Source organism: Saccopteryx bilineata, chromosome 9 (assembly GCF_036850765.1).
Source record: "Saccopteryx bilineata isolate mSacBil1 chromosome 9, mSacBil1_pri_phased_curated, whole genome shotgun sequence".
NCBI classification, from domain to species: Eukaryota; Metazoa; Chordata; class Mammalia; order Chiroptera; family Emballonuridae; genus Saccopteryx; species Saccopteryx bilineata.
In genome coordinates this window covers 4,919,354-4,934,102 of record NC_089498.1, presented here as the reverse complement: position 1 = coordinate 4,934,102, position 14,749 = coordinate 4,919,354, and the positions used below count along the sequence as shown (strand labels likewise).

Here is a 14,749-nt window from a genome sequence, read left to right as displayed (position 1 = left end):
CTGAGACTCACAGGACCTTTGCAAAATTTTTCAGTTACAGACTTGCAATAAGCCAAGGAAAAAGCCCAATTATATATAAAGTATTTATTTTTATGCACATATTTACCTAAAAAATTTACAGAAAACAAAACAACGCAGAATATATAGAATACCCCTCTTAAGACTTCTTAGGAGCAGAGGGTTTTATTGCTAGAGATCAAAGAATAAAACTTTGTACATGTGAAAGCTAAGATGAACATTTCTGTTAAATAGTAGCCTGGTTAAAAAGTTTTTGTTGTTATTGAATTTTCAGCTTTATGTCAAATGAAATTTAAAAGATTGCTCTTGAAATAATTTAAACCCTTTCAAAATCTTCTAATAAACAGGTAAAAGGCACCTCCAGTTCTTTAAAATATTTACAGCAATCCCAAGTTTAATTTTAAGGGTTATTCTAGTACACGTGGCTAATAGGCATACATAGTATGTCAATAATGCTCTCTAACAGTGAGAACTGCAGACCCTAGTTGGTGCCCGGCCCGGTCCGCCTTGTGCCGGAGTGGATGAGCACGTACACAATGCTCGTGTAACAGCACGTCGACCACAGTGTAAAACCCAACTATCTAAAACAATAATCACCGAATTCCCAGACAATACATAATTTATAACCAAACGGATACATCCAGAAGCCTTTGGAGTGTTCTTAAAATTATTTTAAAAATATAAAGTCAATTTAGCATTAAATGAAAACAATCAACAGGAAAATACCACAACAGTGGCTGATGTTCACTATCTGGTTTAACAAAAATTGTTTCTCAGAACAGCTCTAATTTCCTACAACATAATGGAGGTGAGTTTTCCGCAGTCCAAGCCCAGTTGCTGGTTTTCCTGCATTACGATTTAGAAAGAGTGTCAGACGAAGGCACAGCCATACTACCAGCTGGTTTCAATGAGCCGTGGAGGGGGCAGTGTTCCTGAAACCCTGGTGCAGGAGAACCAAGTCCACGTGACGCTTTCCTCTGACGTTGTTGGCATTGATTTGCTATTTACAGTAGTTTGCAAAAATACATTATAAAAACTGGATGAGGTTCTAAGTTTAACTTAGTAACATACATACATACATACTTCATGTGCAGCAATCTCTGCAGAAGCTGAAGTATTAAAGTGACACTAATACTGATACACAGATAATCAAAGGTACCGAAGCACTGATACTGTGAGTCATCATCAAGACGTCCGGGTAAGTATTGCACACTTCTTGTCCGTTGTTGCTATGACCGTCACATACCCAACTGCAAAAGGAATCCTTATGGCTTTCTGCTGTACCACTCATCTGAAGAAAGGCTGTTTTAGGTCCCGTAACAATGACTGCAGATTGTCACTGAACGTGAGGCCTAGGTTTCAAAATTAGTTTTCCTGTCTGTAAAAATAAAAAGTAAGTTTTTTTAATATACAGTTCTATTAAAAATACCACCATTTACCTATAAACTTTAAAGAGCACTCACAGGGTATCAGAACACTTCCCTGTAAATTTAGTTAAGATTAAGCAATTAATTGTTATATTTTCAAAGTTTTCTTTGAATGAAGCTTTCTGCCAAAATCTTTTATTACTTTACCATGCACACATACAATCTTTATTTGATGAATTCCTCGTCCATTGGCTTCCTAAAATTCAGCCAATCTACCAGGTAAAATAAAACCCCAGCCTGTATGGACAAATTTATGCTCCTTACCAAATGAAGTATATAAAACATAAATAAAACTATGTACCTGGCAAAAGCATCTCCTTTTCCAACAGAAAATTTTAGTACTTATTTTCAAAGTTCAAAATTGATTTTTATTATTCCAACAGTAAATTTCATTTTCAAGTTAAAATGTAAACCACCAGCTGGAACAGACACGCATATACTGCTGGTGTTCGGTGTAAGTGATCAGCTCTTCAGTGGGCCAAGTGACACATTCATAAAAAACATCTAGCGCCTGACCAGGCGGTGGCGCAGTGGATAGAGCGTTGGACTGGGATGTGGAGGACCCAGGTTCGAGACCCCAAGGTGGACAGCTTGAGTGCGGGCTCATCTGGTTTGAGCAAAGCTCACCAGCTTGAGCCCAAGGTCGCTGGCTCGAGCAATGGGTTACTCGATCAACTGTAGCCCACGGTCAAGGCACATATGAGAAAGCAATCAATGAAGAACTAAGGGGTCACAACAAAAAACTGATGATTGATGCTTCTCATCTCTCTCCGTTCCTGTCTGTCTGTCCCTATCTATCCCTCTCTTTGACTGTCTCTAAAAAAAACACAAAAAAAACAAAACAGCATACAATGCAAACAATCCCATTTGTAGGAATTCATCTGAAGAAAACTAACACGAGTATAAGATGTACACACATTAACGCTTTCATGCTCCGTTCACTGAGTGCCTACTGTGTGCAGGCCTGTGTGAGATGCCAGAGATCCAGTCATGAGCGAAGTCCCTTGTCCTCATGGACTTAGGCTTTAGTGAAGAACATACAACTGACATAATGTTCAGAGTGTGGAAAGTGTATGTCTAATAGGGGATTAAATGAGGACGCAGCCATAAAATGGGACACTATATAATTAAAGTGGAAGACCTTAACTGAGATAATGCAAGTCCAGGACCTTGCACGTGATTCATAGCTAATAATCGGTGGCTTTTAAATCATAGTGTTGGCCCTGGCTGGTTTGCTCAGTGGTACAGCGTTGGCCTAGCGTGCAGATATCCTGGGTTTGATTCCCGGTCAGGGCACAAAGAAGAAGCCACCATCTGCACCTCCTTCCCCCTCCCCTCTCTCACTCTCTGCCCCCTCTCCTGTAGTCATGGCTTGATTGATTAGAGCAAGTTGGCCCCAGGTGCTGAGGATGGCTCCTAGGTGTCCCCTCAGGTGCTTAAAACAGCTCAGTTGCTGAGCAATGGAGCAAAACCCCAGATGGGCAGAGCATCGCCCCATAGGGGGCTTGTAGGATGGATCCCAGTCAGAGCTCATGCAGGAATCTGTCTCTCTGCCTCCCCTGCTCTCAATTAAAAAAAAAACCCTCATGTGTGTTGAAAATCTGTAACACATCTTTCTTGTATAAAAAGTAGATGAAAATACATGACAAAATAAAAACATGGTGATTATTTTGGGTTGGTAAGATTCTAGGTGGTTTTAATGAACAGATCTTATTATTCTCCTCAGGTCAAAAGTGTCATCAGGATTCCAGTCAGCTCTCAATTCTCACTTTCACTTTAATTTCTGGTCATTTACTATTTGGTAATTCCTTGGTATCTTGATAAAACTTTGACACTAATTTTTCTCCTGTTTTATTGCAGTATATTTTATACACAGTAAAATGCTCCAATCCTGTGTAGTTGTATGAGTTCTGAGAAACGCATTCACCATGCAGTCACGACCCAGATCAAGCTAAAGAACATCAGCATCACCAGCAGCTTTCTGGTCAGGGGTCCCACACGCCCTTCACAGACACAGCGGCTCCCAGGCACTCTGCCGGCTGGGGCCTGGGCAGGAATGGGGTCCGACAGTGCGTTCTTCTGCACCCACCGCTTTCCCGCAGTTGTCTGAGTCATCTGGGCTACCAGGCATCCACGCTGCCAGGCCCAATAGTCACTTCCAGGCATCCACACTGCCAGGCCCAATAGTTACCTTTTATATAACACAGACAGTGTTCTACTGGATGAACAGATCCCTGTTTGTTCATCCATGGGTTTAATCTACTTTATTTATTAAAATTTTTTTTCCCATTTGAGAGAAAGGGAGCAAGAAAGAAGCATCCACTCACTGTTTTACTTAGCTGTTCTGTTTTAGCTGTACTCATTGGTTGCTACGCACATGTGCCCTGACCAGGGACCAAACCCACAACCTTGGTACACCGGGACAATGCTCTATCCACTGAACCACCCAGCCAGGGCCTTAACTGTTTTAATTTATACGAATCGGTCTTAATGTAATCTCATCATAAAATTCCAATTATTGTTAATAAAATACCTCTTTTACTTAAGCCCAAACATCTGTCTTTTCAAATGAAGAAAATACTTACATCATCACAAGACATATTGTACTCTGCTAATACAGTTCGACATCGAGCAGCTATACTGAACACACGTGGTCAAAGGAAAATTTACTATTTCAGAATAAGCTGTTAATAGCACCGAGCTCGCTGAGAAGGTGCTTTGACTTCATTCAGAGTGCAACTCAACCTGGTAAAGGATACATCGATGGAGCAACAACTCTCTTGTGTATGCCAGCAAAAAACAGGCCTATTAGAGTGATACAGCTAATGGTGAAAAATGGGTGATTCCATAGTGACGTGAAGAAGGACACCTGTAAAGGAAGAGTTTGAAATGTAATGTTAAAACTCTCAGAACAATGCACAGTCCTGTCTCCTCACTTACACACACATGCAGAACATTTAATCCTCTAAAATAGGAGGATCTGAAGACTTCTAACACTCCTAGTTCTCAGTATTGCTACGCTATAAAAATAGGTAATATATATATGTTCTATATCAGGGGTCCCCAAACTTTTTACATAGGGGGCCAGTTCACTGTCCCTCAGACCGTTAGAGGGCCAGACTATAAAAAAAACTATGAACAAATCCCTATGCACTCTGCACATATCTTATTTTAAAGTAAAAAACACCAAAACAGGAACAAATACAATATTTAAAATAAAGAACAAGTAAATTTAAATCAACAAACTGACCAGTATTTCAATGGGAACTATGCTCCTCTCACTGACCACCAATGAAAGAGGTGCCCCTTCCAGAAGTGCAGCGGGGGCCGGATAAATGGCCTCAGGGGGCCGCATGCGGCCCGCGGGCCATAGTTTGGGGACCCCTGTTCTATATCTTCAATGTAGCAAGATAATAGAGCAATATTCCCTCCATTCATTCCAAATATCTGAACCACTACAAATTCATTCCTATAATAAAAAACCACCCTACAAAAAACTTAGTGAACCCCTCCTCGCGAGAAGCAATTGAAAAAGCACAAGACTAAGTTCCAGGTAAGCAGGGACACTGTCTTGTGCATGGCTTCCCCCAACGTCTGAAATGTCACGTGGCCCACACAGGTGCTCGGTAAGCACTGAATGAATGAAGACGACCTGACCTTAATGAAAACACAGCTAAATGGGATCCAGTTACCTTCCCCGTTAGAAGGCATCCTTAAGAGAGCTGGGACAACCCTGCCATGCATAACCTCGTCCCAGCTGGACCCTTCTGCCACACTGGCACGGAAGCTTCCACACTCCTCCTGTTCTCTCCCCCGGGCTAGCTCCTCACCGCATTCCAAGACTCAACACCAGCACCACCCTTCCCCTCTGCAGAAGCAATAACGAGTCTGGTTGTGAAGCCACTGAGATTCAGTTGCCCACAGGACACTCAAACAGGGAAAACCGATTAGTGGCTCTCCATAAAGAACTAGAATTCAGGAGAAAACAGGGCATCAGACCTGGGACAATCAGCTGACAGCAGGAAACAGGGCAACCCAGGACACTAAGACTATGTGTCGGGACGGCATCCCAGACCCAGGGTCGGGACGAGAGCGGGCACTGAAGCCAGGCCACCCGCAGCCGGAGAGTAGATGGAGGGAGACAAGACAAAGGTAGAGAGTCTGGAGAAAGAACTCAGCGGGCTGGCAGGTAAGTGGGGACGACACTCAAGCTAAGGGCCTCTGCACGCCCCGCCACGTCAAGAGGTGCGTCCGTTTCAGGCAGAGACTCAGCTGAAGAAAAGCACCTGGTGGACGGCCAGGCATGGTCCTGGTTAAATGCATCAGTCCAATGACAAGAGGAGAGCCCGAAACATCGGGAGGAAGCTCCCGGAGGGCGAGCTCCTGGAGGAAGATGACTAGTCAAGAGACGTGTCCTCTTCAAACCTTCGAGGACAGTGTTACCCCCGGCCAGCTGTGTTTCTGTGGCCCGCATAATGTTCGCACTGAGCGCTGCACGTTGTCATTTTAACTGGACCGGACAGCACCAACCCTCTTCCCTCTGTGGTAACAGTCAATCGGCCACATCCGAACAGCAGTCCCCCTAATCAGGCGGTCACGTGCGCCCAGCCCCCACATTCCCTCTCGGGGCCCTGCAGCTAGCCACTGGCTTCTGAGCTTGCAGCTCCTGCTGCAGACACAATCGCTACTTACAACCCTTGTCAGGTTGGAGGTTATTAAATACTAAATATACAGAGCCAACCCTTAGGCTAATCGTTATATTCTCACCTAATTTAGAAAATCATATTAACTACAGAGTTTTGGGCCTATTTCAAATTACATTTAATTCTGTGTCTTATTAAGATCTCAACTAGCTGAAATCAGCTTATATTTTTCCCAATTAGAAGTCAGTTTCATTTCCCCAGACAGACCTTTTTCAATCTTCTTGCCAGTTTCCTTCACTCTTCCCCTAAAGATGAGCACCGAGTGCAGCCTTAAGATCAGGTTTTTCTAAATGAACACACAGGAGAGTCTCCCATCTGCCACAAGCCCCTCTATTAACACGGAATTCCATCGCCAGCGCCCGACCTCTCACAGCCCCACCCCAGTTGGTCAGGTGGGGGGACCACATGCTAAATAACTCCGGGCTGAACCGCCAGGCACACTGCCCACCGAAGCCTCGCGTTTAGGGGTTCCTCCTGAATAACCCAGAAGGTCCTAAATAAAGCTACAACTACCGTGTAAAGGGGAAGTGGATTAAGATTTGTGAAAATTACACCACCATATTACCTCAACACAGCTGCACTGGGGAGAAACTTCACTGGGGAGTTGGAAACTACTGCTCTCTAATAAAAAAGGCCGAGTTTGAAATTAAGACCTAAGTTAATATCTTAATTTCAAAAGAAGTCGAATTTGAGAAACATGCTATCAGCTTTCATCAAAGGATGCTGCAAGAAATAACATTCTGAACTGTTACTGCATTGGGTGTAGGCGTGCGCCCAGACAGCGTCCAATGGGACAGCTCTCAGTGTTTCCTGTACTAAACTGGAGGCAGGAAACTCTGTTAGAGATTAACATTGAGGAAATAAAAGCTTTGCTAACTCAAGAAATTTACACATATGTTCTCGTCACAGACTTTATTGATCACGTAACTCAGAGACTACTCTATAACTCAATTCTGGCAACTGGACTGCCCACTCGGCCTACACCATTGTTTTCCAACTGCCGGCCTGCAGACCGGTGCCCAGAAATTGTGCGATTTGTGAGTGAGTTAACTACCCTAATGTTGTATGAAAATTATAGACTCAATAATCTTAGTCAAATTCACTTGTGCTCTGGGTGATTTCTGCCTTAGTGGTCCCCAAAATAATGCTCCTATTCTCACTGGTCCTCAAGTGTAGAAAGGTTGTGAATCACTGGGGACTATCAGTGACCTGGATTCCGTCCTGGTTTTGACTTCCTAATTTAATGAGTTTTTCTCTAGTCTTGACTTATTATTTTACATTTTGCTATTTTATCATATATCTTTCCTGCTAAGGCATCTCAAGTGCTTTATGGGGTGAAGAAAGGTATTAACCAAGCTCATGGAAGAAAAGGCTGTTTTATAATTTTTAAAAGCTGGCACCGAATGAAGCAGAACACAGACAATGTTTACACTAAAATGCACACTATGGACCAACGAGACACGTGCAAGTTGCACACAGGTTCAGAAATGAGTGAGAACGTAAGTGGAGGAATATTTCTTAGGCCTCTTCTCCCGTAAAGACACTTAATGCACAACAGCCAGCCAAGGTTTTTCTTAAGCACATTAATGTAAGGCATATTTTTAATACAATGATTAATACCACTATTAGTATCAACAGGTAGCAGCATTTGAACAATATAATGAACAAAGCACCACTATATCCAGTATCTCATTTAGTCTATTAAAGGTTTTAAATCAAAACTTCTACCTTTTGTGTCTCGGGATCTATTAACCAGTTCCAGGCACCAGTAGCTGTGCAGACAGACACCACTATGAGAAGCACTGGTAAAAGAAACACAGAATTAGCAAGGAAGCAGCTCTCCATCCTGACACTGCTGCCACCAGTTACTGGGAACGACAGCCACAGGAAGCAGCACTCCATTCAGCGGCTCAGGAATTGGGAGCCTCGCCATGAACCTTGAGGAACTCTCCTAAATCTTGTGAACCTTTGTAACTGAGGATAACGCTGTTCCCCTTACTATTTCAGTCAGATCTCATGGAAGTTAATGCCATTAAAAGCAGCGAGAACCAGATGGTAAAACTTTAAGATTCTGTTACATAATCTGTTTCAATGTGCTTTGTGCTGACTTTGCAGATTTTGTAAATTCAAATTAAAAAAAAAGAAAAAGAAGCCAAACCCCTCGTTTTCTAATAGAAACAAACCAAACAAAGACTCCCTTCTGAATGGACTGAGCTCTGACTGAAGGACCGGCCTTGCAGAACTGCCCACTGTTCACTTAGACAAAGCTCAGTGCTAGCGAGTGTGGACCAGCACTGGAATCAGTATCAGATTTTCTCGACAGCCTTAAAGGAAGGCTGGAGTAAATCTTAGAAAAGGTGTCTTTCTCTCCACTAAGCTAGAATTATTTTAAAAAGCTCTAAATAAATCATGAATAAACTTAATAATGGCATTACTGAAAAAGAATAAAAAGGTACAAAGACCTAGTTAATAGTCTGATCAAGACAGTTAACTTTCAGTTGCGATGCATATAGTTTTAAAATGTAGAGCTCATGTTTCTAAGAGCAATGTAGTAAAAAATACAAAATAAATAAATATAGTAAAATCTCAATTATCTAGAATTCTTGGCATTTTACTTTTAGAAGAGGCAAATCACAGAAAAACAATTTCATTTTAGGTTTTTAATAACAATCAAAATTATGTTCTCAGCTCAGAACAGATTAAAACCAATTTCCTATAATTTTATATTTGCAATAAGAAATATACCACAGTACAGTTTTTTAAAAAAATAAAGCAAAAGCAAACCCACCAGAGGGGACCTCACACACCACACATGCTGACGTCATTTACATGTAAGCAGCGAAACCACGCCCATCAGAAAAAGTAAAGTAAGTTCGTTATATTACATTTTATAAGATGGGGCAGCATCATACACATTTTAAAAGATTCTCAAGTAGCAGTGAATCAAAGTTTTGGGGGTAATTACAGGTAAAGCAGAGAACCTGAAAAAAATCACTACTTATAAATTCTCAGCAATCAGAATTCCGAAGCATATAATAAACCCTCTGAGTAGTATGAACGTTCACGTCCTCACTCAAAGGGTTAACAAAACACTCACTACCCAAAGGGTTAACAAAGAACACTACTCAAAGGGTTAAAACTTCGCAAACAGATCTAAGAAAAACTGCATAAAAAATCTTGACAGAAAAAGACCCGTAACTTCATTAGTGCTTTTTGGGTCCCACAAATTAGGTTGCAGCACTTGAAATAAAGCATGCCCCGATGTGTGCTGTTGTACTTCCTTTTCGGCAGGAATTAAGTCTCAACAATAAACATCCAAGAAATTAAGATGGGTCCCAACATAAGTTAGCAAAGTATTTTGTTTGTGATGTCATCATTTGCATATTTGCCTGCATTTGCTATATATTTCCATTTGTAGTAACCGCATTCTTTGAAACCATATTTTGCAATAGTCATGATATTTGTGAAAATACAGTAATAATATGCGTGTTTTCCTAGGTTAGGCTCTAAAGAAGCACAACTATGCTGTTAAAATCAACTAAGTAATTTCATAATCTTTACAAACACAATGAGATAAAAGTAGGTCTACAGTTGTTTGTATAGAAAATAATACAATAATTATTAAATAATAACAAGAATAAACTCTCGCCTATTCACACAAACCTACTTTTGTCACACTCTATATATGTTCGATATGATTTTCTGTAACAAAACTTTATTTCAATTGTAGACAAATTGTAAAACTGCTAAACAGGCTACTGAAGATTCTATCACATATGTAATGTAGTTGGTCAAACTTGTAATATTTGTTTAATAAAAAAAGTAAAAGTATATTTTAATGGGAAGATGTTCAACCAATCATTGTTCTTAGCACTGCCAGTTCCCTTTCTTAAAAATTCCTTTATAATGCATTGTTTACAACGTTAAATAGATTTAAAAACCATCAAAACAAAAGGGAATCTATAGTTCAGTAAAGCAAGTATTTGTTATCCAAGTTTTCCATAAAAGCAAATCATTGCTCCGCAAGGGATAAAAGTATCAATTTATCCCCAAAAAGTTTATTTCCCCCTAAAAAACATTCAGGCACTTACTTCTCCAACGTCCAGTGGCGGGTTGCAAACAATGAATATATTCAGTAAGTCTCCTCTCGAAAGCCTTGAGGTCTAGGTAAAAACAGTGCAATCTCCTCGTTAGCTACTCGGGCTACATAGCTGAAGTCCATGAAGATGAAATCTTAGAGACTCCAGCTGCTTCAGGTCTAAACACACCAACTTACAGGCCCACTGCACTGCTTACTTCCTCTGCTACGACAGCGTAGCGCGCTTGACAAAAGCATTAGGTTTCTTTCATCCCAATTTCACATATAAGGTAACTGGCTGGTTTACTTTTAGAAGCTTCTTAAAATGGTTGGTGGAAAAGGAGCAGCAGCAGCAGCCTCAAGCGGGAACCAAAGGCTAGAAATTTGGGGGGGGGGGTTTTGCAAATAAAAGGATTAACACCAAGTCGCGTTTTAAAGTTCTGTTGGGAGTCAAGCGCCTCCCGTTAGAATAACGTACGGTATTTATTTCCCCATGTAAAAGACGCTCCCATGTATAAGACGCACCTTAATTTTGGGGCCCGAAATTTGAAAAAAAACCCAAAAAACTATTACATAAAGTTACTGAACTCAAGTTTTATTCATCATAAAATTCATACAACTCCTCAGCCATGCGAAAAAGCGGGAAATGTAAGTAAAAAAAAAAAAAATCTACAACCAAGATATAAGACGCACCCGGTTTTTTAGACCCCCCAATTTTTCAAAACGGGGTGCGTCTTCTACGTGGGGAAATACGGCACTTGCTCACATCCGAGGAAGCCGGCCTTCGAAGTCCCCTGGAATGCAGACACCCGACTCCGACTTCCAGCCCTTCCGTTTCATTAACGGCGACGCTCTGCGCCGGGACCAGGCAGGGCTGGTGACCCGCTAACGGGCCGGGCGCGGAGCGCCAACCGGCGCCGTTCCTCCCTCCGAACCGGGGCGGGCGACCCTGGCTCCACCCACCCCTGCCCCGACGCCTCCTAAACCTAAAGGTCAGGGGCGCCCCGGGTGCCCGCCGCGACCCAGCCAGGTGCGGGGTCCCCCCCACCCCACGCGGTCGCGCTCTGCACGCTTTAAAACAAGGAGATCGGGGACATCGAGAGGCAGCCGCTCGCCCCGGCGGTTCCCAGAACCCGCGGCGGGAGCCGGGGAAACGGCTCACGGGAATAAAAGGAGGGGAAGTCGGGAGCCGGCTCACGGGGGGCTGTTGGAGTCGGAGTCGAGTCCACGCGCCCCGGCGCGCGCAGCGCCCATGTTTACTAATGAATTAAAAACAGCCCGGAGCAGCGCTCCGTCCACGGTTTCACCCGGGGGGCCTGGGGCAGCGGGCGCAACGCCCCCCAGCGTCCGCAGAGGCCGCGCGCGCCGCAGCCAGCGTCCGGCCGGCCCGGCGGCCCCCCGGGGCCGGCTCCTGCGCCCCCCGAGCTCGGGCCGCGTCGGTCCCGCCAGCACGGCCTCCTCTCCCCCCGGGGCGGGGCCTCGGCCCCTCTGGTTTCCAGGATGGCCCCGGGAGGCCCACCTACCTTCCGCCTGCTCCAGCGAGTTCATGTCGGGCGGCAGCTCCGGTCACGGACGCGGTCCCGTCGGCATCGCAGCTCGGCGGCTCCCCCCCCACCCCCCCGCCCGGCCCGGAACGCCAACTCCCACCTCTAACCGCTCCTCTCGGCCCCTCCTCGTCGCCCCGCCCCTTGCCTAGACCCGCTACGGTCATTGGGCACGTCGGTCTGACCTCACAATTAAGACGGTTTTCTGTTGGTTGATTCCTGCACTGCCTCGGGGCCTAGCGTTGGACGGTCAGCCGGAGGGGCCAAGAACTGCCGGCGTCCTGACTGGTGTGACGCTAGCGCCGCCTCCTGCCCTGGGGAGAAACTGCACCCTGCCGGAGCCAGTCCCGTTTATTTCTAGTTTGCGGCTTGATTCTTTCGTTCGTTAAATATAGATTCAGCGCCCACTACTTTCCAGGCAGGGCTCTGATCACTGACAAGGGCTATAGAACTCAACGTGCTTGCCCCGCTTCTAGGACTCAAGGGAAAATATGTACAGAACTAACTAGAACCCCAAATAATGGAATACCTTACTTTTATAGTACCTCTTTCCTAGGAGTCCAATCCTTTTTTAGCAAGCATTTCCCGCTCGATTACTTTTTTTTTTTTTTCTCACGGCAAGTTTCAGAAATCGTAAAGAAGGTAACAGTCGCGATCTGGTCGCTCTAGCATCGTGGGGATACGCTGAGGTTGCGAATTCGGCCCCTGGTCCAGGCGCAAACAGGTTATCAATCAATGAAGGCGAGAACGGGTGGAACAGCAACTCCATGTATCTCTCTTTCCTCCCCTCCCTCTCTGAAAAATCAATCAGTAAATAAATAAATGTTTTTAAATAAAAGAGGCAACAAAGCACCCCAATAGCTAGAACTCTAAAAAATAAAGTCTGTAAGACACGGGCTACATTTGTATTTGGTTCAAGCGCCCCCTTGCTCATTGTCTTGGGGTCGTTTCTTTCATGCCTGACGCTAGGCTCGGGATCAGGGTACCCTTATGACCAAGATGGACTGGATTCCTGTCCTCAGGGTGGACGGGTTGCAGCAGGCAGTAAACATGCCACCCAGTAAGTAGTTTCACATAAGGGTAGCAGTCCTAGGAAGGAGGTAAGTAGTAATACAGAACAGTGGGATAAAGGAGCCAGTGCTCAGGGTGATGGGGGCATTTTAGCTGAGAACCCCAAGATGGATGAGAAGAAAGTAGCCATGCAAGGATGAGAACTCAGAAAGTTCTGAGCAGTACTTTGGAGATGCCCATTTCGAGAGCCTTCCTCTGGACCAAACTGTTTACGTGCATTAGCCCACTGAACCTTCCGAGGAGCCATTTTTTAAACTGTGGGTCAAAACCCCGGAGAGGGTCATAAAACCCATCTAACAGAGCACGGCTGTTATTTTTAAATTTTTATTTATTAATTTGAGAGTGAGAGAGGAAAGGAGGGGAGGGGAGAGAGAGAGAGAGAGAGAGAGAGAGATTTGTCGTTCCATTTATTTATGCATTCAGTGGTTGAGTCTTGTATGTGTCCTGACTGGGGATTGAACCTGTAATCTTGGCATATTAGGACAATGGTCTAATCTAACCAACTGAGTTACCTGACCAGGGCTTGTTTTATTTTATTTTATTATTATTTTTTTAAATGAACTAAAGTGTTGCCCCAGAATGATCTCGGGGAGCTCCAGCAGCGGCTCAGGGCACTTCCTGCCTCAGCAGCGTGTCCTCACATGGTGCAGGTGTGTGCCCTCTGGGTCAGCCCGCGGCCTCCGGTACCAGCATGGAAATCCTGCTCTTGCTTCTCCCTTCAGTCCTTCAGCGTTTACTGAGGCAGCCGATGGGCTTCTGGTGGCACACCCGCTTGTGGATCTGGGTGGGTGGTCACCCGTGCGACCCTGGAAAAGATGCGCTACTTCTCTGGGGCTGCGTCTTCTCACCCCGGCCGTGAGGAAACAACAGAACTCGCCTGGGAGGATCTTCTGACTGTAACGTGAGTTAATATGGATGAAGGTTTTACCCAGGCACCTCCGCTTCCCAGACATTCCTACACAGCGATAAAGCTGCTTCTGTGATTATTTAATTACTGTTTTGCCTGCGTAATGTCTGATTAACAAATGCTCCCCAGGAGGACGGGACAGTGCTCTCATCTTTGCTCACCTGTATCCCCGACACCTAGCTCTGTGTCTGGAAGAGTCCGAAGCCAGTGTTGGCTAAGCCGGGGGTGCAGGGGTGATGCAGACAGTTTTCTGCCCTCGGTCAGAAGGAGCCATTTGAACACATTTAGCCAGATTGGGCATTGTTCGAGGGCTCAGTGTCCGGGGAAAAGAATCAGTGCAGGTCTGTAGTACCCTGGCAAGAATTGAATCTTGAAAGCACCAACCTTTTTTAAATTTTTTAATTTTTAATTTTTATTTTTTATGGTCATCATCATAGTTCACCTTTGTCTCAGCCCCAGAGGCAATGGAAGCCAAGGCTGGTCTGCAAGGTGGATGCCTCCTGGCGTGGCTCCCCCATAATGGAGGAAGGAGAGCCCCCAGGCAGTCAGATGGTGAGTTTTTAATGCTGTCCGTAACCGTGTTGAGAACGCACCACCCAACCCTGCTCTTTGGTGCATCACCCCTGTCTTTAGGGCGAGGCTTCACTTTGCCAGTTCTGGTGAGAGGCTGGCTGGTGGCGTGACCCGGTCCCCAAGAGCATGGTGGAAAATCAAATCTCCCCCCTGTGCATTTGTAAGATGAGAGCTAACGTATTTTTCATTATTCTTCTTAAGACCTGCGGAGGATATCATTATCCCGTGTTTATTGTATGTGCGTTTTAATGATATTTTGAGCAAACTCCAGGAGTCGCAGATTTAGCTCATTTATTCAATAGTTTATGGAAATTGTCTGGCAAAACACGGAACTGGCCACGTGGGGACTCGCTGTCCAAACCAGAAGTCTGACTTCATCTTTTTTAAAAAAACCCAGCTTATTGAGGTATACTTTACATACTGTCCAA

The 14,749-nt window shown here is 44.5% G+C and overlaps 1 protein-coding gene across 1 annotated transcript; it reads right to left on the bottom strand.

Annotated features, from left to right (window-relative positions):
• Positions 1 to 69: 69 nt before the first annotated feature.
• Positions 70 to 11,847, bottom strand: CNEP1R1 (CTD nuclear envelope phosphatase 1 regulatory subunit 1). Its single transcript, XM_066243508.1, has 6 exons — positions 11,750 to 11,847; positions 10,240 to 10,311; positions 7,877 to 7,950; positions 4,205 to 4,314; positions 4,031 to 4,085; positions 70 to 1,396 (listed from the first exon to the last, which is right to left on the bottom strand). Exons 1-6 carry the CDS (start codon positions 11,772 to 11,774, stop codon positions 1,355 to 1,357), a joined length of 378 nt encoding a protein of 125 aa, XP_066099605.1. The 5' UTR covers positions 11,775 to 11,847; the 3' UTR covers positions 70 to 1,354.
• Between the last annotated feature and the right edge of the window lie 2,902 nt (positions 11,848 to 14,749).

Coding starts and splice junctions, on each gene's coding strand:
- CNEP1R1 (XM_066243508.1), bottom strand. CDS start 11,774: ATGAACTCGCTGGAGCAGGCGGAAG. Junction 4,315..7,876: donor TAGATCCCGAGACACAAAAG/GTAGAAGTTTTG, acceptor CTTCCTTTACAG/GTGTCCTTCTTCACGTCACT. Junction 1,397..4,030: donor ACAATATGTCTTGTGATGAT/GTAAGTATTTTC, acceptor TTATTTTTACAG/ACAGGAAAACTAATTTTGAA.